Source organism: Desmodus rotundus, chromosome 3, assembly GCF_022682495.2.
Source record: "Desmodus rotundus isolate HL8 chromosome 3, HLdesRot8A.1, whole genome shotgun sequence".
Taxonomy (NCBI): Eukaryota; Metazoa; Chordata; class Mammalia; order Chiroptera; family Phyllostomidae; genus Desmodus; species Desmodus rotundus.
In genome coordinates this window covers 184,407,397-184,435,394 of record NC_071389.1, presented here as the reverse complement: position 1 = coordinate 184,435,394, position 27,998 = coordinate 184,407,397, and the positions used below count along the sequence as shown (strand labels likewise).

Genomic DNA, 27,998 nt, shown 5'->3' with positions numbered 1-27,998 from the left:
TAGAGGTTAATTACTTTTTATTGTTGAATTATATTGTCAAATCTACATCTACAGTTTAATCAGGAAAAAATGCTTTGCATTTACATCAAGGACACATATTCTAGTGGAATAAAACAGACACAGACAAAAGACCAGGTACACATTAAAAAAAAAAAAAAAAAAGACTACATGTTTTATCTGGCCCTACTTTTGCTATTTTGGACCATACCTTTCCTATTAGAAAATTGATCTTACATACATATTAAGTCTGATTTATCATCCCACATTTTTAAACATTAAATGCAGCTTCTCACAATTTCTATTCATAAACAAAAGATTGAAAACAAAATGGGAAACAGTTTAAAATCAAAGCAAGTGAAAGTAGACCGCTATTACCTTACAGCAGAAAAGTTGAGTAAAACGTGCCCTCTGTGTGGCTCATCTCAAAGAAACACTTTTACTCAGAGAGGCATGCTTTTCTGATAGAGGAGTATGTTTCTCACTCCCTCTGCAGTACCGGGCCTATGAACATTTCTAGTTAATTGCCAAGTGAAAAGTGTCTACAAAATATCTAAAAGCTAAGTATTGGAACGGGGTTAATTCCAATCAAAGTTTTGTGATCTAAATACACATCTGCTTTTTCCCCCTTTCAAAGTCTCTTTTAATTTCAGATGATATTTAAAAATAACTTACATTTTTAGTGTGCTTTCTGGTCAAAGACTGTAAAATTAGTAACTCGAACGAGTAAGTTTAAAATTTATGTTTTACTTGATTCTGTTGAAATTTCAATTACTTAACCAAGTTATACATGAGGTAAGTTTTAGCAAAAGAAAAAAAAAAAACCCACAAAGAATAAAGTTAACCAACTTCAAGAATACACAAAAATTATAATGCCCGCCTCATATTCAGAGTTTACAAAATCATGTATTAACTACTGTAGACCCAAGAAAAGTTTACTATGTAATTTAAAAGCAAATACCTTCTGCACTTTTAAATCAAATTATGTTGGGAATAGGGGGCATAAAAACTTGGCAAAATTTGTTTTTTGTAACAGAAGACAATGCAATAAGGACTCCAAATGGAAGCTAAGACCAGTGTGTAAAGTTTCTAACTTCTAAACAGACACACATCTATTTATCTAAAAAATATTTTGGTAGCTAATTGAATTGACAATATTTTTTGCTGTAAATAAAAAGTACAGTTTTCAAATTACAGCCTTATAGCTAGCTAAACAGCTTTTAAAAACATGTACAGCCAGCTAACAGTCCTCTAAAACATGTACATATGTTACACTCTAAGATCCCTGCTAAAATCCAACTGTATTTAAATGGGCCTTACTGAAATAGGACATTCATGATACTAGAAATCTTTTAAAAAGTGAGTACAGTAGGGCTACAATAATAGCATTACAATTAATAAAAGTTACAGAAGAGATTATTGCTGTACTTTCCCCCATAAACATCATGAAACTTTTTGCTCTTACAAAAAGTACAACCCCGAGTTACTTTTTCTTACAATTTCAGTTTCACGTATCTCTAAAGTTTTTATCCAGCAGAGAATAATTCTTAAATCTTTTCTGTAAGAATTCAAAGTATTTAAATGTGTAGGTTCACATTATGCATTTTGCCCTTCTTGTTTCCCAAATACACAGAAACAATATACATTTTTCTCAAAAATGAAATAAGATGTCCACATTAAAAAAATAAAGCCTACAAAAAAGTTCCAGAGCTAAAAAAGATTATTCATATGGCACGGAGTGATCTCCTATTAGTCCAAAGTCCAAAACATTTAAATGAAGTCCATTTATATAGTATCTTGTTTGCTTTTCAATGGAACATTACATTTATTGAGGTGAAATCACATTATTTTAGCTCTTGAGTCAACAAGTATACACAAATGTTTTTTTTACACAGTTATTAAAAATAGGAGACCAAGTTGAGTTGTGCCAAAGAGATATCGTTCAGTTGGAATTTCCAGAGTCATCAACAGGCGGAGAAAACGGATTTACTTGGTTGGTTTCCATAGCTTGGTAGACCAAAAACATAAAAATGACCACAATAACAAATAGCAAAATTTTTATCCACATGGGAATGGAGCGTCCCTTTTTTGTCTTTTCTGACTTGACATCTGCCAAGGGAACATACTTAGGAATATATTTAGATGAAAAAGATTCCTCCATCCTGAAATCACTGAGTTCTAATGGCCGGCCTGCAGCCCCTTTGATTGGTCTGCGGCAACTAGCACTGTTGGGAATGCAAAGACAAAGAGAAAAATAAATTTTAGATAAAGCCATGAGTTAAACAAATAATATAAAATGTCATTACCACTCCTAATTCCAAACTTTCTTTGAGGTAAGAGTGAGGTCAGTCAAGCTACTTAAAACATCTATATAGTTTCCATTTAAAAAGTTAAATACTTATATTTCATTAGAAAACATTCATAACACTGATAAATATTCACTAAACTTGCCTTAAAGGCTTTTCGAAGTATATATTATTAGGAGATAAGAGGAAAGAAATAAGGGTAGTTTGGTTGTGATTCCTTTAGCCAGAAAACAACTAAAAAGATACCTAAATATACAGCAACCTTCATTTCCTTCTTACCAGGTTTCCATTTAGATTTAAAAATAGAAATTAAATAGTAGGTAAATGATTTATTTACAATCCTTCAGTGTAATCAAGTTAATTTTTAAACTGACTCAACTTTCCAGAATATGGACTGGTAGCTTAGAAGAATTAAACAGCTCCCAAAAGAACAGTTTAATTCTAAGAACACAGGTAATAATAACTTTGTGAAGAATTAAAAATTAAAATTTCCATTTATGTATATCATATAACCATGTTATATACCATAAATACATATAACCGTGTCCATTATACCTCAGAAAAGGTGGAAATAAATGAATAAAAAAACACCCCGGTAGAATATACATATACTTGTTTCAATGTATCAGAATACCTAATTCCTGTTGGTGTAGATGCTTCAAAGGGAAACATTTCCTTAAGAATATCCCTTTCTATTCTTCTTTCCTCTGTTTTTTCTCCCACCTAATAAAAAACAAACCACCAGTTAAAAATTTGGTGTAAATGTACAACTATTAAAATATACCTTAAATAGATGTTTCAGAGAAGAAAATGCACTTAAATCTATCCTAGCTTTTAAATGCCATTTCTAAATTATCACCTAAGTATCCACACATTTCCAAGGCTCTCTTCAAATTTCTTCAAAGTGAAGATAAGTTAATGTGACAATGGTAGAGAATAAAACCACCTCACATTAAAAATAAACTGAAGTCAAAAACCCCAGACATTCAGTGCAACTAATATGGCAGAATAAGTCTCCCCCAACTCCCTCAGCTACCCCAGATTTCCCATGCTTTTTGAGAGTGCATTGTTTCTTCCTCCATTAAAAATGTTGTAATAAATGGTCAAATACAGAAGATATCAAATTAACATGGATCTCTAACAAATTTTAGTATATATTTTTAAGTACAGAGTCTATATAATCTTCTGAACTTAAAAAAACATAAAACACGTTATTTTTAAACAACCTGATTGTCTTGCTGTGTTTACCTTTATGCCCCAAAGAAACCTTTAGTAAAAATTCATTAAAACTATAACGCATCATGCAGTTAGTACTTTAAAGCTTAATTATACAACAGAGTTAATCAAATGAAGCATCAAAGTCACTTTAAAGTCCCATTATTTGAACTTTCAGTGAAAGATGGTATAGCCTCCCCTACTGCCCAGTTATACTTCCAACTCACATCTATAACAAAGAGAACAAGTTATAAGCAGCACACAAATCACCACTCCCTTGTAAACTGGAACTTAAGAGGCACAGTAGCAAGAGGATAGTTATTAGCATGGCATATTATGTTGTTACTTTTTATCGTCATTAATAAAGTATGTCTTTAAATTAATATGCATATATACACACCCACATACCCATACCACCCAATAAAGCTCTGCTCCTCCCACCCACTCCAAAAAACAAATAGAAATATTTCCTCTTTAAAAGATCAATGATAACATCGATCTAAATTTTATTCATTTACTTCAGCTCTTGTCAATGGTTTCTTTGGTGTTCTTCTGGGTAAGTCTGAGAATTCAGTGATTGGCAGAATGGGAGCTGCATGCTTGAAATTTCCAGTCACCCTATTGACAACCTGCCAAGATTCAAATTATTCAGACTCAGAATTATCCAAACATAACAAAGACATGTAAAAAAAAATTTATTTCTGTAATATATGAACTTTCCCTTAATAAAACTTTAGGCAAAAGGACCCAGAAATGTACATATTCAGTGGTTCTCATATGTGAAGCCTTATCATGCTTTAAATACTTTAGCAAAAAAGTATCCTTATAATATTCTGGATTCTTTCACAATGAATTAAATGTATATATATAAATTGGCTATATTGAAAAAAAAACCTAAAATTCAGAATTATATGGGGAAAATAAGATTAACATATAATGTTTAAAAATGTAAGTTTGAGATTTGCCAAAATTCACCACCTCCCCAATTCTAATTAAAGTGTAATTTACAAAGAATACCACTTGTGTATAGTTTATGAGACATATTTACTAAGGTTTCGTTGCTTGAAGCCATTATAGTTTCAGCTATGGGAGTACTCTCTGAAATTATTGCACCATCTATACGAAAATGTTCTGAAGTATCCACCTGTTAGTTTGAAAACAAAACAAAGACAATAAATATAAAATAATGACTGAAACCCTACCAATCTGAAAACCCAATTCTAAGCAATAAGCCTTGCATCACCCTTTTCCTCGGAGTTCTTCTCGACCCTCTTGTGGATTCCCTAGTTAATGCCTGCAGAGGTCCGCCTTTTGAAGATCCACTTGTCCATTCAGCCTCAGTTATTCCAGCTTGAGAATAGCTCTAATCAAGCATTGACACATTAAAAAGTCATATTCTAACATCAAACACCTTAATAACGGCCATATTAGCACACTGAGAAGCCATGAAAAGTCTCCAAATGCCAGCATGTGCAAATAATGCTATGCCCTCAATACACTTCTATATGTATTGATTGAACTAATATGTAGGTAACAGAAAACACTTAAAGTACGGTAAAAATACACTCAAGAGACCAACTATAGGAGCTCATAAATTATAATAAAGATGGGAGAAAAAGGACATCAATTCATCACTGACTCTTTCTGTGACTGCTGTTTGCTATTTGGCTCTAGCATTGCAGTTACATCTCTTTGTGGGAACAAAAAGCAGGCTCAGGCTGAGCATGACTGACTTTATTTGACTTATAAAGAAAGTCATTAGTTACCAGTCAGTTTCCTTTTACAACAAAACACAAATTTTATAATTATTAAAATAGATTAATCATCATTGTTTTTGTGTGGTTAGGATTATTTAAATAGAATCAGTCTAAATTATAATCCATACTTCCCAGGTGTCAAACTCTTCTTAGAAAGACAATAAACACAACAGCCAACAGAGACCCGGTGTTACCTCTTTCATGAACATGCACGCCTAGTGTCACTGTCAAACCTCACTCAGTGCTACCCACTCCTCACTACAGAAAGAAAGGTAACAGTGATAGCCCATTGTTACCTTCCAGTCCATGATTTATTTCTCCCTTATTTAAAAAACAAATTAGCAGTCCTTATAAAACAGCTTGAAAACCATTAGACTAGTGCTTCTCAAACTGTAACATGTATATCGATCAACCAAAGCTTTTATTAAAATGTAGAGTCTGCCCTGGCTGGTGTGGCTCAGTGGATTGAGCATGGGCCTGTGAACCAAAGGGTTGCCAGTTTCATTCCCAGTCAGGGCACCTGCCTGGGTTATGGGCCAGGTCCCCAGTAGGGGGCGTACCAGAGGCAACCAGACATTGATGTTTCTCTCCCTCTCCTCCCTTCCCTCCACCAAAAGAAATTAAAAAAAAAAAGTAGATTCTGATACAGCAACCCTAGGGTGAGGCCTGAGATTCTACATCCCAAGTACCAAGTTATTCAACTTTGAAGCCACTATTACCAGAGGATCCTTTTAAATTCTTTTAATTAGAAAACAGCGATCCATGATTAGTATATTAGAGTGCACTTACACTGTCACTTTTGCTTTCAAGCTAGTATTTTATCTAGATAGCAGATGTTTTTATATCCAAGTCAGTGTTTATTGATTTTAAAGACAGATATATTTTACTCCTACCGTGGGGTAAGACTGGTCATCCAATATGTATGCTTATTTGGCTGGAAGTATCAGTACCAAACCCCAGAAGGTACATGTAGACATAAGTATCACTGAACTGATTGGTAGTTTCCCTGACTCACAATCTGAACTACTGAGTTCCTTTTCCTGCTATCAGTTAGGAAATTTTTGCTGAATTATAATAAATGCTTATTAACAGTTAAGTTCCTGATTATTTGACTAGAAGGAAACAATAGTTTTAATCTCAATGTTGCAGCACAGCATCATCTGGGAGCTTTGAAAAAAATACCAAGCCTTGGCTGGTGTGGCTCAGCAAATTAAGTGCAGGCCTGAGGACCAGGTCCCAGGTTGGGGACATGTAAGAAGGAATGGATCAATGTTTTTCTCCCTCTCTCTCTCCCTCCATCCCCCCTCTCTCTAAAAATAATCTTAAAAAAAAGAAAATTCCCCAACCCAAGACAGATCAATCAAGTCAGAATCTAGAAAGGTCTGTGCATAGTCAATTTTTACAGCTCCTGAAGGGATTCTAATGTGCAGAGTTGAGAGCTACTAGTTTAAGACAATATAATCGACTTATGATGCATCTCAAAGCCAAGTATTTTTTAAAACTACTTTCAACACTGTTTTCTCTTTAATAATCAACTTCTCAATGCCAATAAAAATAATTAGAAGTATTTTTAAAAGACTCTAGCTTAAAATAGTCTATCTGGCATTATCAATGTAATATACTCAGTACTGCTATATACTTGCTATATATGCTTGCTATACGTTCAGTATTTTAAAACTCTTTAAATAATTTTGGAACTACATTGCTTAAAAGCTCTAATAAAGTTTCCATTTATGCAACTGATACAATATAAACACCAAATATTTTACCCATGTCCATGAAGGAAGATGGGTTGGGGAGAAGATGACTTTTTCCTTTAGAATTAGTTATCTACCAAATTCCAGGACCTTCCGTGTTGTTTTATTTTGAATTAAATAAACTGAAATAATCCCTTCATTAAAAATTTCATCGCACACCTATTAAAACTACTGTGGTTAATTAAAAAAACAAAAAGCCAAGCTCCATTTAATGATTCTTTTCTTCTATAGAAGGAACCACAAGAAACTTATTTGGTCACCTGTGGGAACAGTTGAGAACAGGGGTGGGACAGACACTTTCCCCAATAAGTTATTTATGCTTTCCTTTGTTCAGGTTTGTTAAATTCTTTAACTGAAGACTATCAATCAATTTTATTCTTAACCATCATAATCTAATTTAGAATTGATCATCTTCAGAGAAAAATGACTGAAAACCCTTTACACAACCAGAAAAGATACTCTGAAAATTAAAAAGAATTTTTCTCTACCAGAACCCACTATAAACTAACTTTAAGAAAACAAAATTAAAAAATAGAATTAAAAAGTAATAAAATTGTAATTCAGTGTTATAACTACATAGAAAATGGACTAAGCAATTACTGATTGAAAAGAAACTCACCGCTATATAAAATTAGTAGTTAATGTGCTTGCTATATGCTCTGTGGCCAAAATAAGAATTGTGCTGCCGTCTATTTTTCAGCAAGGCATTCTATAAAAGCCTTGACTGAATTTACCAAGGAGACAACATGGGGAAGAAATAAAAACCTTCTCACAGTGCCACGCAATAAGCTATTAGGTAAAAAGTTATTTAGAAGACACTAGGCAGTTGAATCATATGATGAAGAGGAAGCTGCGTACCTAAAGACTGTAAGTCCCAGTGAGTAAAAAGCTACACAAAATTTACACAAAACTAGGTTATAAAAATAAATGATCATGGTAGGAAAATGGAGACAACTGTACTTGAACAACAATAAATAAAAATTAAAAAAAGAAAAATAATCAGGTTAATTAAAAGCGATCTTTCTCTAAAGAATGATTTAAGTAAATCAGGATCAATAAGGTTATTCATATTAACTTTTTTAAAAAGCAGAAGCAGATAAAGCAGCAGCATATCTCTCCATAAGAGATAGATACTCATACATGACTGGTAAGAATACAAAATGCTTTAACTATTATGTAAGGCAATTTGGTAACATCTTGTAGAATCACCCAGCAATTTCACTTTTAGGTTTCCAGAAGATAAATTAGCTAAAATATTAAATGATACATGTAAAAGGCTATTAACTGGTTCTTCTTTGCATTATTGAAAACAGCATATAAGTGAAAATGATTCAAATAGTCACCGAAAGAAGAGTGGCTAAATAAATTACAGTACATCCAGTAAATGCAATACCAGATAGGCCTGCATTCATTAATTTGATGAATTCTTGATTTATTTTCTAAAAAACAAGTACTTCTAGCTCTACCCACTGAAAACACCTAGAAGCAATGACAAACCAGTAGGAACGAACACCCTAGCATACAGATGGATGGTAGCCTCCAAGTAATATTTTATATTAAAAGGATTAGGGTTTGCCCTGGTTGGGAGCTCAGTTGGTTGGAGTGTTGTCTCGTACACCAAAACGTTGTGGGTTTGATCCCATCAGGGCATCGAACAACTGATTGATGCTTCTCTCTCACATCAATGTTTCTCTCTCTCCCCCCTTCCTCTCTCTAAAATCAATAAACATAGTGAGTGAGGATTAAAAACAAAAGGATTAGGGTTCTTTAGAAAAATGACTGGTAAAAGAGCCAGGAAATAATGAGCATGGGTCTCTTAATGTGCCAAAACCCAAGAAACTATCGTAGACAAACAAGGGCAATAAAGGGAAACAGGAACTAACTCAGTAATTGCCGTGGGCTAAAGATGGCATAATTTGAACATGCAGAAAAGAACTGCAACTGGTCATGAAATACATAAAAAAACATACGATTAAAAAACTTACTGATCACCTTTCAAAGTGACCAGGGCACTTTGATTTGAAAAATGGAAAATAAAAAAAAAAGCAAACATTTTCCTGGCTCTCCTATATAAGTTTTATTTTAAGGTAACTAAGCAGTTCATGAGGTAAAAAAGTGCTTGATTAAAAAAAAATTCCACTTAATAATCCTGGCTGGTGTGGCTCAGTGGATTGAGTGCCGGTCTGCAAACTGAAAAGTCACCAGTTCAATTCACAGTAAGGGCACGGGCCTGGGCTGCTGGCCAGGTTCCCATTTGGGAGAGTGCGAGAGGCAACTGATGGTTCTTTCTTTCTCACATCGATGTTCCCCTCCCTTCCTTCCTCCCTCTAAAAATAAATAATTAAAATCTTTAAAAAGTATTCCACCTATAGATATAAAGGAACGAGATAATGAAAAAAAACCATCTTACAACCTCAAATGAATGGATCTGACTATAATCATAAATGGCTGCTATAATCATTAAATGAAAAGACAATATGCAACTTTATCATGGATGGATTACATTTTCAGCATTTGAACCATTACAAAGGCTATATAACACCATTTCTTGTCAAAGAAACTGAACTTGAATCTAATCAACACTACAATCTGTGCTGTCCAATATGGTAGTTAGTTACTAGCCTCATGTAGCAATTTAAATTAAAATTTTAGTTTCTCAGCCACACTAGTCACATTCCAAGTATTCAATACACACATGTGGCTTGAGGCTACCATAACAGACAGCAGATACAAATACTTCCATCATCACAGAAAGTTCTATCACATTGACTTACTGTAAGTCTTAACTCCCAGACCACAGGAAATACAGGGCATAGAAGAGCGCAATCTGCCAAATTCAGAATGTAGGAAATTCTGTACCAAACCAACCTGGTTTCTTTACCAAATAAATGGAGGGAGGGGCAATACTCATACAGTGGAAATAGCTATAGATTTAAAAAACAAACAATAGTATGTGGAGTTTGTTTGGATCCTGATTCAACAATTTAACCATGAGACATTTCTGAAACTTGAAGAATTATGAAGAGTAACTTTATTACATGTGAGATAGCATTGAGTGTGTATATACCAAAATTTTACTGTGTCAGAGATTTGCTTTTGTATACTCCAACAAAAATCAGAAAACAAAAGACTTAGAAAGGCTAAATGGTGCGGGTGAAGACGGCATAAAACTGATAAAATGTTGACAGCTGTTGAGGTTCTGTGACTGGAGGGTCATTAAACTCTTCCCTCCACGTTTCTATGTTTTAAATTTTGTATATAAAGGCCTGTGTCTAATTCTCCCTATTGCTGACTATTTATGCTGTCCTTCAGTTTAACTTCCCCAACTGAAACAATTACCTGTTAAACCATCTTTAACCCCACCCTTCCTCCTCCTTTTAGCTTATTATCTGACCAGTCCCACATCCTTGGTAGCACTATACCATCTTGTGTTAATACTCTGCACCACAACTCTCCATGCTGGTCTATGTCAGTGTCCTCCTCCAGATTTTCCTAGTTTCTGCATCGGCATTAAATGCATCTTGCCTCACCCATAGTAAAAAAAAAAAAAAGGTAAATTTTCATCTAGAACAAGGAAAGAAAATAGTGTGGTCTTACAACCAGACTAACTTCAGAGTGGAGGGGAAAGTCACACAAGACAGGCAAAATTAAAGCAAAATCAGAAATCTAGACACACATACACAAATAAAAAACCATTCCCCTGCCTTTTAAAGAAATTATTTCAGAATTGCTTAGGCATTTCCACCTGTTAAAATATTTCCCTTGGACAAATACCATATAATTTCACTTTTAGGTGGAATCTAAAAAACAAGATCAACAAAACAGAAACAGACTCATATCATAGATGCAAAGAACAAACTGATGGTTGCCAGATGAGAGGAGGCTTCAGGGGCTGTGTGAAAGAGGTGCAGGGATTAAGAAATACAAACGGGCAGTTACAAAATAGTCATGAGGATGTAAAGTACAGCACTGGGTATTAGTGTCAGTAATATTGTAATAACTATGTATAGTGCCAGGTGGGTACTAGTCTTGTCGAGAGCATCACTTTGTAAATTATATAATGTCTAACCACTATGCTGTACCCCTGAAACTAATAGGACATTGAATGTCAGCTGTAATTGAGAAACACAAATTAAAGATAAAAACAAACAAAAAAAATTATCCTAAAAAGCAGTGTGACTGACTTTTAACTGTGCTTAGCGCACAGAATCAAACACAAATGAGACATTAAACACTGGCTTTTGCAGTAAGCACAGGCCACACTATTGACAAAACACAAAATCTACGTTTCTAATGCCATTTAATGAATGAATGATGGAATGAACACTTTATTTAGTGCACTGGAATCTGAGTGTCAACTATTAGCGAAAGGCCTGGGACACAGGCAAATGAGTGCTGCTTGGAGATTACTTATACCTGAATATAGCGATCATAAAACTAAAGATACCTGATTGTGCTCAACTCTTCTTTGCTTGAGTGTTACTGGAGTCTTTGCTCTGCCCTTTAGTGGTTCTCTCTTCTCAAGCTTGAGCTCTATTTTAGAGTCTGGAAATAACATTAGAGAAACCATTACTCTCTGAAACATACAATAAACTACAACCATCTTAACACCAGTTTGGAATGCTGGGTTTAGCCGCATCAATATTTAAAGCAAGTTGTCTATTGGTATTATCTTAAAAGACCAAATACTGTTTAACTACAATTTCTGGCTTAAATTTTTTTTTTCTTTGCCATTTTTATTTTATTACATTTCTGTTTATCTCCCCCACTCTCTAATCTGATCAGGGCTTCTTATTCTCCTCCCCTTTTTCTAGGACTAACAGCCTGAAACAAAGTGAATTCAAAATGCTCCCAAGGAGGCTTTTCACTAAAAACAATTTAGATGTGGGGAAAAAACCACTAAAATACATAGTTGTTACCATTCTTTTGTCCATACAGCACAAAGGTTTTTTTTTTTATCAAATTGGAATTTGGAATATGAAAAGAAAAATGCTATAGGGAGTTTTAAGATGTATGGTACCAAGCCTCCCATAATAGTAAGTGCAATGATGTTAATACGAAAGTGCAGTTTAAGTCTCTCCTCCTTTCTTTCTGATGTGATTATAAAAAACCTAGGTACAGTCGAGAAGGTAAGGAGGAATCTCATTGGCAGAAAAGTACAACCAATCACCGGCCACTTCTCCTCCCCATAATACAGCTAACATTTCCTTGAAGAAAAGCTAGGGTATATGACTTAGCATACCACCATAATAATTATTAACAACTCAAATATGTATTATTTTTATAGGCTTCAATATTCCATCCCCCTAGTCTTGGTTATATCACCATTTGAAGAGCTGGATTTATTAAAAGACTGATAAAATTTTTAGCTAACTTCCACATTTTGTGACCATTTATCATCACATTGCAAAATGTCAGTTGTTACTTCTAACTTCTGTTACCAAAAACTTTATTTTCTCCAGAGACAGAAACGAAGTCAATTGTTAAAAGCTCAAATTTGCATGAACTCAATGCAGTTGTACCGAAAAGTAATCAAGATAGCCGCACGTCTTGCCAGGTACCTAGCACTAGTCAGTCCAGCATCTACTTGCAAGTTTCCCAAAAATAAACAGTGAATTTTTATCTTTGGCATGATAGTTCAATTAGTCTGATCTTTATTTAGGATTAAGGTACTCTATTTAGGATTACTTTATTTAGGATTAAGCAACTCTATCCCCTACCTCCCAAGGCTCCTATTAATAGATCTATCAATATATCTGTATCTGGGACAATCCTTAGTATTATAAAATCTTAAGTTTTGTTAACTCAGATTCTAAGAATTAGAAAGCATCCAAAGAACCTGATAGCAGTTGAATAGAAATTGATTTACACAAATAAGGTATCTGGTTACAGTTTAATTCCTCTTACAAATTTTAAATTCCAATAGCCAATAAAAAACATGGTCCTCAAATACAATAAAACAATATTTAGAATATTTTCAACTACACCGTTGTAATGTCAAGTGAGTTTCAATGATGAAATGATAAAGGAATGTTCATCCACAAACATCTAACTTATTTTAACTCCAAGAATAAAACACACATAAAACATGTTGCCGGAGACCACACAAAACTGTTCAAAATTAACAACTTTATTGAATTTGCAGAAGCATTCTACAGTAATACATTTTTAAAGTCACATAGCACTTAGTAGGTACATGTATACATGTACATTACCGAAGAAAAATAACAAATAAAATTACTCCCAGAAAGCTGCAAAGATGGACATGTATAGTCTAAGAATATAGCTAGGAATAACTAAGGGCCCATTTTTTGCTTAATACTACTATTTCCATAAAAATACAAAGAAATTCCATTATCAAATGCCTCTATAGTTCGACTCTCTCATCTTACAATCACAGAAATGGAAACACAAGAGAATTTACTGTTTTATATAGACACAAAAACACTAGGATACAGTATTATTTCTTATGACTTTAAAAAAACCTCCGACTAACTTAAACCTTAAATTTGCTTTCAGAATTTAGATTAAACCTATGAACTACAACATACCTTGAAAGTGTTACATGAAAAGCCCCATCTTTCCAGTGCCTAGTTCACCTAAAATCAGTGATGGTGAGAATGCACTATCCTAGAGAATTATGGTCGAGAGCAGTATTTTTCTAAGTGTGGTCCACGAACTATTTGCCACCAATCCACAAAGAGGCACTTAATGACAAAATGTAAGTCAGCACTGTTTTCTCTATCAATAAATTTTCACCAAAACGAAAAACAAAACAAACAAAAAACCCCTGTCATTAATCTAAAAGATGTCTCTAGGTTCAAATTCTGGTGAATGCTTATCTTATCTGCGGATCAGTAACAATTCAGACTGGAACACTGATTTGCAATGATGTAGAATATTATGAATGATACTGTAGACATAAGTAAAAAACAAACATGAGAAAAGAAAAAATGTAGATAAGTCATAGAAAACAGAAAGATACAAAGACTAGTGAAGATTCTACTTATATTCCAGTTGAAAGAATTTTCTTAGTTTTGAAGAATTGTAAAATCTTAGGTAAAATGAAAGGAGTGGACTACTTGAGAGAAAAATGTGATCTGCAAAGCTTTAAAGTTTATGAGGCTTTCTATCTGTGCAACTTTTTTAAAAAGGCAGTTTTATGTGGGCAACTACTTTTAAATTATAATTCAACGGGCAGAAGCTTGATGCTTTGAAATTAGCCCCATCTAGAAACTTTTTTAAAAAGACCTTAAAAATTTTTTGGCTTTAAAAGTAGTAATTAAAATTTCCTAGAAAATCTGCTAAGTTCCCTGTTTCAAAGATAAAATGGATACCTTTATTTTAAATGTTAGTGTTTATTTCCACGCTTTTTAACTACTTTGCATACTTCTCCTCCAAATAATGTTCCACCTTTAAAGGGAGTAACAACCAGTTTATTCTTAGAAGCTGGATTAATTTTGCAATCCTTTAGCCAGAGAAAACGGCGACCTAAAGTGGAAGACCCCATGGTATGGGCAGACATCTTTATTTCATCAAATGCAGCTTCGCAAAGAAATGAAGTTGCATCATATGTTTTACTCAGAATCCTAAGTGCCTGGTGGATATGACTAGGATCGGAGCTAAGAATTTGTGCAGCCTGACTAATGTCAGCCTGCACAGCCCGAGCTACAAAGGCAGTATGGGTTGCAATCTGCAATGCTGATGCTGCAGCTTCATATGCTCTACAAAGGGCTAAGTCCACCTGTTTATCACTTGAAGCTACCTGAATACCTGCTGGTGGAGTGGCTTCAGAAATAAGCCCCAGGATTTCATCATCTACTTTTGGAACTGATAATAGCTGGGTTGCCTCTTTGGAAGAAACTGGATACTTGCATGCCAATGAAGGCGGCTGCCTATCAATTAGCTGCCACTCCTCTTCAATTACTTTTAAAATAGACTCATGTAAAGGAAAAGACAGCTCTGGGGCATCTACTTTATCATGCTGCGATTGCTTAGACATTTCTATGCCTAAGGTAGCAAGTGAGTGAGAAACAACAGTTTTGGCAGAAGAAGACATCAGTTCAGATCCATGTATATTTTGAAATGCCACACAGGAACCTGAATCCTTTTCCTCTGACTTTTTACTGAGTCTAGGCAATTTTTGTGGAGGAGACAGGGATTCAGTTTCTTGAAAATTAGATTGATCAATTCTCTTCCATATGGTTTCTACATCCAGTGAGGGTGTAGAGTTAGAAGTCCCAGGCAAACTACCTACCCCACTCTGGACCAACAGAGAATTGACATAATCTCTGATTGCCTGAGCAAGTGGTGGAGAAATTACTTGTGATCTCTCAGACTCTTCTAGTATTTTCCTTGAACTGGAGAGAATCGACTGACTTGAACCATGGGACCTCTCAGTACATAATGGTTGAATTCCACTTTCCTGTCCACAGTTAATATTTCTTACTATGTCTTTATAGCAAGTAGTGGTGGTTTCTTTACTCAGTGAAGGAGAAGCTGCAGCAGAGACCAACATGGCAACGAGTTCATGCTGAGAAGATGTCGAAGAACTTTTCTCTAAACATCTATCATGGCTAGAAATGGAGGACATACACAAATTCCCTCCAGAGGCTAACTTCTGCAACTGTTCCCTGCCAGGCAAGGTTGTGGCAATAAGAGGTTCCCTAGGTGGGTCTCCCTTAGAAGTATGTACTTTCTTAGCTGCCTGTAGTCCAGTCCTGCCCAAAGGAGGACCGGGGGAGATTTCAGGAAAAGAAATACCCTGAAAAAATCCACCAGAGGGAGTAGTTGGAAGTTCAGAAAAAGGAACAAAATCCCTAGTGGACTTCACTTTCTTGTGTTCTTTCTTCTTTCCTGTAGAGGCAAAAGAGGCAGGAAGTTTAAGCATTACTTGTGTTTAAGCTGATTTTATTCTTTGCCTCTTTGCTAACATAGTGCTGTTGAAGGAAAGACTCTATATTTCATATTCTGAACAACCAAATTTGATAGACTACGCCCTGGCAGGCAATGCTTATGGAAATATAAGCAATTTAAGTCAAATTAAATAATCATGAAATCAACAAACATGTCATATAAACAAACTACATGTTTCTAAATATCAACCTGCTTTTACAATAAATTTTAAAAGGTCATTTATATTTGTACTATTTTCACAAATATTTAAATATGGTCAAATTTTCTTACAATAGTCTACTAAAATATGTCAAAATATTTGCTCTAAAGTTGCCTTGAAATAAGATTATCTAGCAAAAACTGTAAATTTAAGAGCCTATCAATAGAGAACACAAAACACGCCACATGTCAATACTACCATTATATATGAACTACAAGGAATAAAACAAACGCAATAAATCAATGAGATCTTGATAATGTAACAGAGTAAAGATGTGACAGGATTTAGTATATCATTTATATGGATCTTTCAAAGTACAAAATAATACCATGTATTAAATAGATGCATATAAAAAGTATTTTAAAAATGGGCTTCTATGGAGATGATACTTGGAAAGGGGTAAGTGGAGGAACTTTGTCTTTATTGGTAATATTTTATTTTCTTAGAAAAATGAATTTGAAGCACAAAAGACACAGGCACTTTGGTAATTTTAGGTGACAGAATATCAGACATTTGTACTTTTCTGTTTCAGTTCTCAACAAAAGCTAGTTAGATCGAATTACTTGGAAAATTAAGGATATGAACAAAAATTTCATGTCTTGGTAGTATTAAATTTTATCTTCTTCATGGTTACTGTATATTATGAGTCTGGGGGAAAAAATCACATCTATTTGATTAACATCATATAAATTTTTACCTTCCTCGTTGTCACTGTATCTGTCAGAGTCATTACTTCCGTTCTGTCTTGTATTTTCTGCTGAAGAAGAAATTGTTGGCAAAGGAGTAGAAGATCTTGATTCTGTTCCTTGTTCTCTCAGTTTCAACAGCTTTTTCTCATAGAGCTTTCTGGTTGTTCCTGTTTTAAGGCAGGACTGGCTTTAGTACTTTGTCTTACTTAAGATCCAGCTCAGACATTAGCTTTAGCAATGTTAAAATATTATTTTCAGTAAAAAAAAGCCAGGGCAATAATTACAACAATGTTTCTTTTATGGCATGGAATTGGTGGTAGGTTGATATAGGTCTTATTAGATAACATACTGAAGAGTTATCATGTACAACTGAGTATTTTTGCCTGAAAAGTTCTGGACTTTATATTTTCTCTCTAGTACTATATATAACAGTACTTGTCTTTGTTAAAACAGACAACTATTTTTATTAACAGACTGTACTCCTCTCAATTACTGTGATTAAAACCCCACAACTCTAGCCCGGGCTCGTGTGGCTCAGTGGACTGAGTGCCAACCTACAAACCAAAGGGTCCCTGGTTCAATCCCAGTCAAGGCACATGCTTGGGTTGGAGGACAGGTACCAGGTAGGGCGTGCGTTGAGAAACACAATGATGTTTCTCTCCCTTCCTCCCCCTCTCTCTAAAAATAAAAAAAAAACCAACCCCCCCCCAACCAAAAAACCTCAACAACTCTAAGAGATTAATATACCAATAAATAGCTATCCAGTTATGGGAAAAGTACTATAAATCACATTTTTACAATTTAAATATATTTGACATGATATTGGTCAGAAGAAACAAAATTCAGTCATACAATAAGTTCTGGAAATCAAATGTATAAATATTATGCACATTTTAAGGTGTTAAATTACATTTATACTTTGCAGCTAAAAGACCTTTTATAAAAAATATAAAAACCAGAAATTACACAAAAATTAGATGGCAAAGTAAAATTGAATATAAACAAATTCTTAACCCATTTCAACATCAATGACAGTTTAAAACCAAAAAGTAACTTTTATTTTGTTTTATACTAGCTGTATGTCTTCTAACTTCTGTAAGATGAATAAAATAAACATTTTTAAAAATCCACAACTCAAAATTTTATGTAAGTAGTCTTAAGATGAACAGGTAGGGATGGAGATATGGGGAGATGTCAGTCAGAGGGTACAAAATATCAGTTATGTGAGATGAGTAAGTTCTGGAAATCTATGTATAACATGAATCATAGTTAATGATACTGCACTATATGAGGTCTGTCCTGGAAAAGTTCAGCATTGCTAATATAACAAGAACGCTTACGCAACATGGATGTAACCTGGCAGCCAAGGAGAGTGTATTGGAATGTGCATACGTGAATAATGACAATTTCACTATGTTAGTCAGTGGGGGCAGTAGACACTATTGAGTGAGCATGTGTATTGTGTGGCCGTCATATTCAAAACGACTGAGTAAAGAATCTGCATAAATTTTGTGTTAAGCTTGAACATTCCAACATAGAAACCACTTCCATGACTCAGAAGGCCACAACTATGGGCAACTAACTGGTGATTGGCAGCTTCATCACAACATCGTGCCTGTTCATGCATCCTGTCTTGTGCAGAGTTTTTTGGTGAAACATCAAATCACCCAGGTGACTCAGGCCCCCTACAGCCCAGATTTGATGCCCTGGACTTCTGGCTTTTCCCAAAACTAAAATCACCTTTGAAAGGGAAGAGGTTTCAGACCATAGATGAGATTCAGGAAAATACGATGGGGCAGCTGATGGCAATTGAGAGAACTGTGTGAGGTCCCAAGGTGCCTACTTTTGAACAGGACTGAGGCATCATTGTCCCATGTACAATGTTTCTTATATGTTCTTCAATAAATGTTTCTATTTCCCACATTGCATGGCTGGATATTTTCTGGACAAATCCATGAAATTTGGTAAGAAGGTTGACCTTAAGCACTCTCACCATACACACAAAAGAAAACTATGTGAAATGATGGATATGTTAATTAGTTTGATTATGGCTATTTCACCATGATTATGTATTATCAAAACATTAAGTTGTACATCTTAAATATACACAATTTTATCAACTATACCTCAACATAGTCAGGGAAAAAATGAACAGCTAGTATACAAACACTCAATTTAATGTATGTTGATAGCAATACACATTCTTCAACATCTCCCTTTTGGAATTTTAAATATTTAAATTTATAAAAGGGCGTCAAATGTCTGTTGGTAATTATAGTAATAAGCAAATACTATCTGTTTAGAAGCAGTTATTAATTAATAATGCAAAAGAATATTCCAAAATTTGTTTGCAACTACACTTGGGAGAAAACAAACCCACAACTCTCCAGTGTTCAAACTTTCAAATAACTCAGAAGATCAAAATAGTAGATCTTCTTCATCCTGACATTTATCACCAAGACCCTACAAAACTAAGGCATAAATAACCTTGCAAAATCACCAAAAGTAAGCAAGGGGTGAAATTCCAGTATATTTAGTTCCAAGTTTCTTCTTTTCAGTTTATTCTTCAGGGTATCATTCTTGAATTCCAACCAAAATAAGACTTTTAATAAAAAAGGTACTAAGGAGCTTCATTTTATGATCTAAGCATCACTTACGATTCTCCCATGCACATATAATGGTAACTGAAAATGCTGGGAACTGAAAAACTTGAGTTATATTAACAAGTCTGTCACTAAATTATTGATTTGAATAAATTTGGCCAGCCACGTTACCTCGGATTTTCCTCAACTGACATGTAAGATCCACGTGTCTCATCAGGTAGTATAATGCGAGCACCATATGAAGCAATCTCAACAACAGAGGGAATCTTGGAGATTATCTAGTTCAATTCCTTCGTTTTATTTCCCTCATTTATAGTTAAGGAAACTAATGTCCTGGTCATATATATAAATGATTAACAACATACTGAGCCTTAGAACCCAAACAACTGCTAGACAAACAAGAGGGAAAAGTTAAGTGGGAGCACTGCTTCATAGAAAAGATATTTGCAATTTTATCACCTTACCCACAATAGGGCCAGGATTCACCCCGTATTTCACAAGCTGATCCTGAAGATCTTCATTAGTGAGTTCTGTTACATCTAAATCATCTTTATCTTCCAGTCTGTGTTTATCAGTTTTCTTTGTAGCTTTCTGTAAACAAAGTCATTTCCACATGAATTAATGTTCATTTACTATACACAAAAAAGTAACTCAAATTTTAAAGACATCATTGTTGCCCTGGCTGGTGGATTGAGTGCACGCCTGCGAACCAAAGGGTCACGGTCTGATTCCCAGTCTAGGGCACATGCCTGGGTTGCAGGTCATGTCCTCAGTAGTGGGCATGTGAGAGGCAACCACACATCGGTTTCTCTCCCTCTTTCTCCTTCCCTTCCCCTCTCTCTAAAAATAAATAAATAAAATCTTAAATAAAAAAAAAAGACATTATTGTTAAAATATTCAGTTTTGGCTAACCTGTCTAAAGAGGAGGTGATGGATAAAAATTTCAAATGAGCAAATAGATTGTTTTAAATATTTTCATCCAGATAACTATAAATACTATTCATTACTGGCCCCTTTTAATAATATTTAAAAGTTTAAAATAATCTAGGATTTTAAGACTTTACCACAAAGATGTATAAAAATGATTTCCTTTAAACAAGAACATGAGAATTTACAAAGCCCAAATGAGTATTTTCATAATACAGTGGACTTTGGTAGCCAGTTTTTGACCCGAGAACAAAGTCATATGTATCACCTCTGACACAGTTTTGTTGCAGCACTTAGTTCTATTGGGTTGGCCAAAAAGTTTGTTTAGTTTCTTCTAAAAACTAATGGCTCTAGCAGTGCTTAGTAGTCTTTAACTTCATTTGGAACAATTTTGTTAGACTGTACCGTGATACCTGTCATATCAGTGTACATTTAAAGATTTTATTTATTTACTTTTACAGAGAGGGGAAGGGAAGGAGAAAGGGAGAGAAACATCAATGTGTGAGAGATACATTTATTGGTTGTCTCTCACATGCCCCTAACTGGGGACCTGGCTTGCAACCCAGGTATATTGCCCTGGCTGGGAATCAAATCGGCGACCTTTTGGTTCTCTGGCTGGCACTTAATAGTGGAAGATAACCGACATACTTAAAATATCCAAATTAATAAAGTTATTGGTGAAAATGAAAAAATGTGTCTTATTTTATGGAAAAAATGTAACGGACAGTTTGGCCAAACTAATATATGACCATTTCATTAGAATATGGTAGGTCTGCCCCTATCCAAGGGTGTTATGTTCCAAGACCCCCCCCCCAGTGGACAACTGAAACTACAGACAGCACTGCACCCTACCTATATAGACCATGTTCCCCCCCACACACCTATGATGAAGTTTTATTTATAAATTAGTCACAGTAAGAGATTAACAGTAACTAAGAATGGGGCAATTCACATCCTAGATGGGCTCGTGCAAGATTTTGTCACATTACTCAAAACAGCACACAATTTAAAACTTATGTATGAATTGTTTACTTCTAGAATTTTTCATTTAATGTTGTCAGACCAGTTGACCAAGGGTAACCGAAACTACAGATATGGGGGGCAATACTGTAGCTGAAAGACCATGGAACAAGCTTTGAGAGAAATTACAAAGGAAGTTTTTAAAATAATTTAAGCAATGGCGGTATCTACTGATAAAACCACATTAACTTTCAAGGTAAACAGGAGAATGGAGCAAAAGTGAGGGTACCTTTCAGGGTTGTGGCAGATAATACTACAAATGCCTCAGTAATCCTAGGAAGCATTACAACACTGAAAAAAATGGCTGTTTAAGTCATGACTACAAATACCAAAGTCAATTAGGCCCAAATATTAAGGCAGAACAGTTAATACAATACATATTTTATGCAAAAGGACAAAAGTCATAAAGTTGTATGAAATGCTTACTTTCCAATGATGCTGGGGGGAAAGGGAGGGTCCCATTATTTGGCCATGGATTAGAATTTTTGTTTCTTAACCAAATAAAAATTTAAGTAGTTCATAAGATTATGAGACATATATACAGGAATGGGCAAAAACAGGCTTACAACAGTAATACAAATTAATAATTAATAAATATGCCGTGGCTGGTGTGGCTCTGGATTGAGTACAGGCCTGCAAACCAAATGGTTACCGGTTCGGTTCCCAGTCAGGGCACATGCCTGAGTTGCTGGCCAGATCCCCAGTGGGGGATGTGCAAGAGGCAACCACACATTGATGTTTCTCTCCCTCTCTATCTCCTTCCCTTCTCCTCTGTCTGGAAATAAGTAAATAAAATCTTTAAAAAATAAATAAATACATACATACAAGAATAAGTAATAATACAATTGTAAACATACATTTGTCCACCCCTGCAATACTGCACTTATCTAAGATCTTCAGGCTCAAATCTTGAAGCAACCCACACCTTGGTATCAAATAGTTGCCTAGAATCTAAGAGTTCTATATTAAAGACTAGAATTGTTTAGAGAAACTACTTTTTTAAAAAATTTAAATCAAACAGACCTAATCTCATGTTAATGATCTACCTGAATTTTCCAAAATGTGTGGATAGGCTGGAAAGAAAAACTCCACTGTAGAATATAAATACCTTAAATTAAAGGAAACCAATCAGGTACAGATTACTTGTAGATAATCCCTCCCACCATAAGAATGTTCAAACTCTACTACCAACAAAAACATCCAGGAATTTCAACTTCTTGTAACAGCCTGAGGTTTTAAAGAAATCTTTCTTTGGCATTCACCACATTCAACCTACTTTTTATTAGTTATTTGTATAAATGTTTCATCTTCTCCAGATGGTAAACCACTTGAGTACAGTCCCTAAGTCTGGTTTGTTATCAAAACCTCAAAAGTTTTGGAAAAGTTACTTCTTTGAAAAAGTCTTATTCCATCCAGTATTGAATCCTAATCTTAGGCCGAAGAATTTGTATTTTAATGAGTATCTTGGGTAATTTTGGATGCAGCATTTAATAAGGTAGCAGAAAGCAGGGGCCCTATCATATTCACATTTGTATCCCAAGCATCTAACATAGAGTGTCTGACACCAGAATAGGCAAATAATAAGCTGTTTTGTTGAATGAATGAATGAGTCAAAGTACCATCTGGGGAGGAAAAAGTCACTTATATCTTAAAAATCTGTTTCTTGTTAAGAAATAATAAAGCTTTATCAAACTGAAGCAGGAAACCAACACCCTTATATTTTCTTAAAACAATGAAAAACTACAGATGTACAAAGAAATATTAAGAGGTCAATCAATTGGAATAAGTTAAATAGAGCAGGATTTCATAAAGGCTGCTTGGTTTTTAATTTGTAGGGAGAAAAATTCCAGAAAAATAATGCCATTTAATGAAATATCCGATTTAATAAGAATAAAAATTGGAAGACAGTGTGGCATAATTATCAAGTGAGCAGTTTCAACAGGGAACCATTAGTTGTACTAATTTCTGCCTCTAGAAAACTCTGTTCCTTTAAGTAAATCATATAATCTCTTAGTTTTATTCGGTAAAAATAGTCAGTACTTACTATGTGCCAGGCACTGCTCTCTAGTTTCTTCCCAACTGTCAGGTGATCTCTAATATCTTTTTCAACTTTAAAATTCAACAGTTGTATGGAATAACCAATGAGTTACTAACTTTTAAATTTCTATCATTAGCAGCAAAGATGCTGAAAAATAACAATTATTGTTATGAAATAGACTTTGGTGCTTATTATGTACCATGTTATATTCTAGGTACTTTATATGTATGAAACCAATAAACCCTAAAAACCCTAGGGTTCATTGATCCTAGGGGTTAGTATGAGACAGATACTAAGATCCTCATTTTACAACAGAGGATACTTAAGTTCAAAGTTGCCTGGCTAACTCAGGCAATCTGCATATTATGCTGTATAGTAACATTTGAACAGACTTAATGTAAACATCATTTTCACAAACTTACCTCACCCAATTCCAAAAAATAATTTGAAATAACTACTCTCCTTAGCCTCTTGGAAGGAAAAGGCAGATCACCAACTCTGTAAATTTTATTTTTGTGTTGACACTGGGTGTTCAACCTTTTGGTGTCTCTGCACCACAATGGGAGAGTTGTCTTGGGCAAGACATTAAATTCACAAATACTAACGAAAACTGATGAGGGGAAAAAAAAAATTTTAAGTAAGTTTACAATTTTATGTTGGGTCTCATTCATAGCCATCCTGGGCCACATGCGGCCCATATGCTGGACACCCTTGACTATAATCTCAACATCTAAAAATGCTGATATCACCAAGATGCACAATATAAAAGCTTAGAAATATAAAAACTAACAACCAAAACCAACTTTTGGACATGTGAAACATGTCTAAGAGTCTGAGGCAATGACTGAAATGAAACAATTTCTCTTTTAATTAAAAATATTCCTCATAAACCCATGTTTAGATAGAAGGTATACACTATGACTTTAGCCAAATCCACATTAATGTTTGATTTGTTTTAAAATGTTAAAAATTCACCATCTAAAAGACTTGCCTTTTCTGCAATTCTCAAACATAATTTGGCTTTCTCCTAGATTGGAAATATTTTTTAAGAAATCGAGTCTATGTTGTTACTATACATGGGGCTAACAATGACTAGAACATAAAATGTTGTATACGTAAAAGGAAGGTCCTCTGTATATTCAAGATATTTTTCCTATGCCTGATAAACTGTCTATTAAACTCCTAAGTTAAATTATAACTCACTTTTACTGAATGTACTTTAAAACAGATAATGATGCTACTGACCAACTATTCATTATTAACTTCTTCAGGTTGTTCACACTATCAAGCCTAGCCAAGGGCACATATTTTTTGAGTTTTAAGTACTCCAGCAGAGGCCCCAAATCTATGGCTGTGAAATAGTTTTTCTCTGTATGTCTCAAAACATTAAATGATATAAAAAGGGCTCAGCGTGCCCCTGGATATAACAGGTTCTCTTAAAATGTTAATGCCTTCCACCCAGAACTTTTTTTCATAGTGCTGAACAATATGGGATATCTGTTGAGATGAGAACAAACATGATCGGTTATCATACAAAAAATTCAAAAAATTAAATTATTGTGGTGGGTGGGGTCAGCAGAAACCTATCTCCAGAACTTAAGAGCATATGGCAGAAACTAAAAAAACACTGAATAATTAAACTGATTATTTAAACTTTTTCACATTCAGGTCTTCTTACAACCCAAAGAACACAGGATAGGTTGGGGCATACTCTCTTTTAAAAACTAAGGGAAAAATATAAAAAGATGACTATTTATGTAGAAAATGAATCATCAAAGTAAGAACAATAATCCCATTATAAAACACACAACCAAATACTTTCATGGCTCAAGAATAATGTCTGTACAGATCAAGATAGGGTTCTATAGAACACCTATCTTATTTTTAAAAAGTGTGCTGCTTTAAATGGAAAGTATTTCATTTTCAACCAAATCTTTACTGAAATAGTTTGAGTATTGCTTTCTTCTTCAGAGGGGCTGGGGAAAAACAGATAAGAGAAATGCTTTAATTTTAAAAGTAAGTTTCTGTTTTTTATGGAAGAGTCCAATGGCTTTCCTCTAATCCACAAAAAGAATACATCAGAAACAATATGGTGCGGTTGGTCTTTTATATTTATTGAACAAATATTTATCTGGTACTATTATTTGCCAGGCATTGACTTAAAATACAAGATTTTCAAATCTCTAAAGCCCAAGCTAAGGTTTTCAATTAAATTGACATATATCTATTACATTTTTCTCTCATTTCTATTTTGGTAGTCCAGAAAGCACATCAGATAAATTTTTAAAAATTAAGCAACCTAACTTTGAAATTATTTTCGACTTCTAGTAGTAATTAGTACCAACAAGTCCAAACTCCATAGTCCCAGTCTTACAATGCATTGTCCCTTACACCGATCACTACTTTTCACTACATTCTGTTAGGATATTTAGTCTTGGTAAGTGGTAAGACTTCTTACCAGCAAAACAGTGTATAGAAACCCACTGAACAAAAAACCAAACTGTTCTCCAACAAAATATCCATTTGCTGGAGCCAATCTGAGATTTACCGGGGATTTAGATATTCCAAACTGATACTGACACATCAGAATGTCATGAAATAAACATTTCTCCTGATTCCGAAGTCTTTGCTTTCCTCCTGCAAAATGTACAAAAAACCCGAAAAAAAAACCCAACAACAAAAAAACACCCAACCTCAAGCCCTTAACCGGAATTTTTCTACTGTTTAAGCGTCTATGATAATCGCTTAGTGATGTATTTTTAAATAACCATTTTAGAGTAATGGTCCCCCGCTCAAATATGGCCTGTTGCTGGAAGAGAGTAACACAAGAAAAACATAAACGGTTCAAAAGGCCCTCCAGATGAGGGGGGGGGGGGTAAAAAAACCCATAAAAAGGCGGGAATTTATTTCAAATTCTGATTAGAAATTAGGATGCACAAATTGCCCTCCAGGGAGCGCTCCGAGACCCAGTTACTCTTCATTGCAGTTGAGAAAGCGGGAAAACGCTCGAACGTAACCCAAGCAGTTTCGGGCTGGCCCCTCCTTAGCGCTTCCGAAAAGGGCACCTGTGCGAACACCCAGGCCCGGCGGCCGGTGGTCGCGGCACACCGGGCCGCCCGCTCGCGCGCGTCGCCCACGCGCCGCCTGAGCACACGCTAACTTCACGTCTCCCAGACACATTCGCCCAAGACGCCAGCCCCGCGGCCCCGACTTCGGACTCTCCTCTCCAGCGCCCTCCCCTTCCACGGCCCGCACGCCCGCGGCGAAGAGCCCGAGTCCAGCCCCGCCGCCAAGGAGGCCCGAAGGGGCGCCTAGGAGGGAGGACCGCAAACGCACGGGGAGCGACGACCGCCAAACAGCCAGCCGCCTTTGTGGCCGGCGCCGGGCGTCCTTACCCTGCCGACGGAGGCTCGGCTGCGGCCCGCGGCGGAGGCCCCGGAGCCGAGGACTGGGGTGGGCTCGCGCTCTTCGTCGCTGGAGAAGTCCGGGGGCCCCTTGCTGTTGGCGCCGGCGGCGAGCGGCGGCCGGTTGCGCGCCGTGAGGTGCTGCAGGTAGAGCTGCACGTACACGTCTTTGCGCTGCTCCCCCGGCGGGAGCGTCACGTTGTTGGCCACCAACTCACTCTTCAACTTCTCCTTCGTCAGGACCGAGGGGTCTTCCAGAAACTCCGGCATTTCGGCGGCGAATCCCCTTCCCCGCAGCCGTCACACCCGCGCTCACGCCGGCGCGCTCGCTCCTCGTCTGGAAGGGGGGGGGGACGCGTTGCCGCCTCCGAGCCTCAAGGCTCCCAACCCGGAGCAGCGCGCGGAGCAAAAAACAAAAAAAAGAAGAAAAAAAAAACTCGCACACGGAAAGGAACGCAAAAGCTGGACACAAAAGCCCCGGAGCAGAACTGCAAACCAAGTGCAGCCCAAATAGGAGCTCGCACCAACCACAGCCCACACACGACAGCCAAGGAGAGCAGCCTGCTTCGCCCACGCACCAAGAACGCGCGCCGCCATTGGCCGGCGGCCGGAGGAAACGCGGCGGTGATTGGCCCGACGCCTCGCGCGGGTTCCATTAGCCGAGGCGCCCTGCGAGAGGTTGTGGAAACGCAGTTTAAAAGCCGCTCGGGCGGGATCCACCGCGGCTGGTCCGTTTCTGTTTCCCTTTTCTCCACCCTTCCCCTTAGACGCTGATAAGGGACAAGTTGTACTGCTTTTGTGTGCGATTTCCTCTCCCTCTCCTTGCTGGGAAAGGAGCCTTTCTCCCCCGGGTCGGCGGCGGACCAGCTTCGAAGACCCGGGCTGGGCCTCTCTCCACCTCAGGACACTGATCCACAGGAGAGTGGCCGCAACGTTCCCTTCCCCAACCGTTATATCTGAAAGGAGGGAAAAAGAAGCGAGACGTGTTTGCAGACACTCATCGTCCTTGATTTGATTTACTTCAAAATACATTTAAAACAAACGCCTTCACGTCTTGGCTTGGAAACGCTTCTTTTGTTCCCGAAATTCAGAAAAAGCCGGACCTCCACTGCTGGGCACTTCAAACTGTCCTGAATTTGTAACAAAATTGTATCGTCAAATATTCCATTT

The 27,998-nt window shown here is 36.1% G+C and overlaps 1 protein-coding gene across 5 annotated transcripts; it reads right to left on the bottom strand.

The window, feature by feature from the left end:
• On the bottom strand, positions 1-27,412 carry TMPO (thymopoietin). 5 transcript variants are annotated; one of them, XM_024579162.4, is made up of 9 exons: positions 26,820-27,257; positions 19,904-20,030; positions 16,845-17,003; positions 11,480-11,577; positions 4,762-4,881; positions 4,567-4,662; positions 4,037-4,147; positions 2,938-3,026; positions 1-2,222 (listed from the first exon to the last, which is right to left on the bottom strand). In XM_024579162.4, exons 1-9 carry the CDS (start codon positions 27,096-27,098, stop codon positions 1,940-1,942), a joined length of 1,362 nt encoding a protein of 453 aa, XP_024434930.2. In that variant the 5' UTR covers positions 27,099-27,257; the 3' UTR covers positions 1-1,939. The 5 variants fall into 5 exon arrangements, with proteins under 5 accessions (XP_024434930.2, XP_045042785.2, XP_024434931.2 ...); XM_045186850.3 differs by lacking the exon at positions 4,762-4,881; XM_024579163.4 differs by lacking the exons at positions 4,567-4,662; positions 4,762-4,881.
• Positions 27,413-27,998: the final 586 nt, after the last annotated feature.

What these genes read in the sequence shown, in the direction of transcription:
- TMPO (XM_024579164.3), bottom strand. Translation starts at nt 27,098, where the DNA reads ATGCCGGAGTTTCTGGAAGACCCCTCGGTCCTGACGAAGGAGAAGTTG. An exon ending in GCCGAGCCTCCGTCGGCAGG is followed by an intron (nt 20,031 to 26,819) that starts GTAAGGACGCCC and finishes CTTTGTTTACAG; the next exon opens with AAAGCTACAAAGAAAACTGA. An exon ending in ATACAGTGACAACGAGGAAG is followed by an intron (nt 15,889 to 16,844) that starts GTAAAAATTTAT and finishes TTGCCTCTACAG; the next exon opens with GAAAGAAGAAAGAACACAAG.